The sequence below is a fragment of the Myotis lucifugus genome, unplaced genomic scaffold, assembly GCF_000147115.1.
Source record: "Myotis lucifugus unplaced genomic scaffold, Myoluc2.0 scaffold_256, whole genome shotgun sequence".
Lineage (NCBI taxonomy): Eukaryota > Metazoa > Chordata > Mammalia > Chiroptera > Vespertilionidae > Myotis > Myotis lucifugus.
The window spans coordinates 478541-480292 of record NW_005871304.1 but is presented as its reverse complement, the minus strand read 5'-3'; the positions used below and the strand labels follow the sequence as shown (position 1 = coordinate 480292).

General features: G+C 53.9%; 1 protein-coding gene across 1 annotated transcript in view; it reads right to left on the bottom strand.

The window, feature by feature from the left end:
- Nucleotides 1-1384, bottom strand: part of CCDC63 (coiled-coil domain containing 63) — a 24485-nt gene extending 23101 nt beyond the window's left edge. The window contains exon 1 of the mRNA XM_023762685.1: nucleotides 1311-1384. Within this exon, the coding sequence (XP_023618453.1) occupies nucleotides 1311-1369 (59 nt within the window). The 5' untranslated portion in view covers nucleotides 1370-1384. The remainder of the gene's footprint in view (nucleotides 1-1310) is intronic.
- Nucleotides 1385-1752: the final 368 nt, after the last annotated feature.

Sequence of the window (1752 nt, the reverse complement as noted above, 5' to 3'; positions counted from 1 at the left end):
AGGAGGAGGAGGAGGAGGAGGAGGAGGAGGAGGAGGAGAAGGAGAAGGAGGAGGAGGAAGGAGAAGGAGGAGAAGGAGGAGGAGGAGGAGAAGGAGGAGGAGGAGGAGAAGGAGAAGGAGGAGGAGGAAGGAAAAGGAGGAGAAGGAGAAGGAGGAGGAGGAGGAGGAGGAGGAGGAGGAGGAAGAGGAGGAGGAGGAAGGAGAAGGAGGAGAAGGAGAAGGAGGAGGAGGAAGGAGAAGGAGGAGAAGGAGGAGGAGGAGGAGGAGGAGGAGGAGGAGGAGGAAAGAAAACCATTGATCCGCTGCCTCCTGCATGCCCCAACCAGTAACCGAACCAACACCTCCTGGTTCATAGGTCGATGCTCGACCACTGAGCCATGCCAACTGGGCCAGTCATTCTACCTTGCAGATCCCATAAGGATGCACAAGCAGGAAACATCCTCTGGGGCAGCGGTTGCCAACCGGTGGTCCTCGGACCACTGGTGGTCCGTGAGGTCCGAAAGGTTGGCGACCGCTGCTCTGGGGTGTTGACAGCCTGGTGACTTCTCCTTCTCTGGGCATTCCCCACCTCCAGGGCTAGGACCATGGGAATGATACCTATAGCCATCTTGTGTCCTAGGCCTCAGCCCCACCTCCGGCCACCACTGATTGTTCTAGGAGTAGACATCTGACCCAAGCAGTCCCAATCAGATTCTCTCTCTCCTGGGAATTTGGGGTTGGAATTGATTCACAACAGTCTCTCTGTGTGACCTTTGGTAGTTCAAGAGCTGGAGGCAGCCTGGCCAGTGTGGTTCAGTGGTTGAGTGTCAACCTATGAACCAGAGGGTCACGGTTCGATTCCCAGTCAGTACACATGCCCAGGTTGTGGGCTCAATCCCCAGTGGGGGGCATACAGGAGACAGCTGATCAATGATTATTTCTCATCATTGATGTTTCTGTCTCTCCCTCTCCCTTCCTCTCTGAAATCAATAAAAATATATTTTTTTTAAAAAAAAGAAAGAGTTGGAGACAGCCATCTCCCACCAGCCATGGCTGAGATTCAGAGAGAACACCCATGTATAGAAAGAAACAAGACCCAGAAATGGTTTCTCATTTGGGTCCTTCCTTAAGACATGGATGCCCTGCTCCCCTTGGAGTCCCTGAGACACACTGGATTCTGAGAATAATTTCCCCCTGCCCACTGAAGCTATCCCAAGTGGTCCTCAGATTGGGTTCAGAAGTAGGGCCCTGGCCCAAGGCCCCATGAGAGGGCAAGCCACGTGAAACTTTCTTACAAGTTCACTTAGGACAAAGCCCCAACCATCACTCACTGCTGAGTCAAGATCTTCTGCTGGGAGCTGAAGTTAAAGGACTTCCGACTTTCCACCATCTTCCGGAACTGCTGCCTCAGCCTCCGAAGCTCCACCTCAGCCAGCTGCTCTTTTTCCTTCTCTGTAGGTTCCGGGAGGTTTTCGGAGTCTTTTCTCCTGATCTTCTTGGACTGGGTGAGGCAGAGAGGGCATGAGCAACAGGTTAGGTAACCAGAGACGCCCACATTTCAGCTCCAGGGCAGAGGACAGGGTGCCTGGGGCAAGGCTGGAGGTGGAAGATCATCCTTGAGTGATGTCAGCGGCCTGTTACATGGGAAGCACCCCCAGCCCCAGGTTGCCAGAATGGAGGGAAGCTAGGCCCCACTGTTGCATACTGAAGAGGCAGCCTTGCTGGATGACCTTGGGTGAGTCACGTCACATCTCTGAGCCTCTCGTCTCTCAT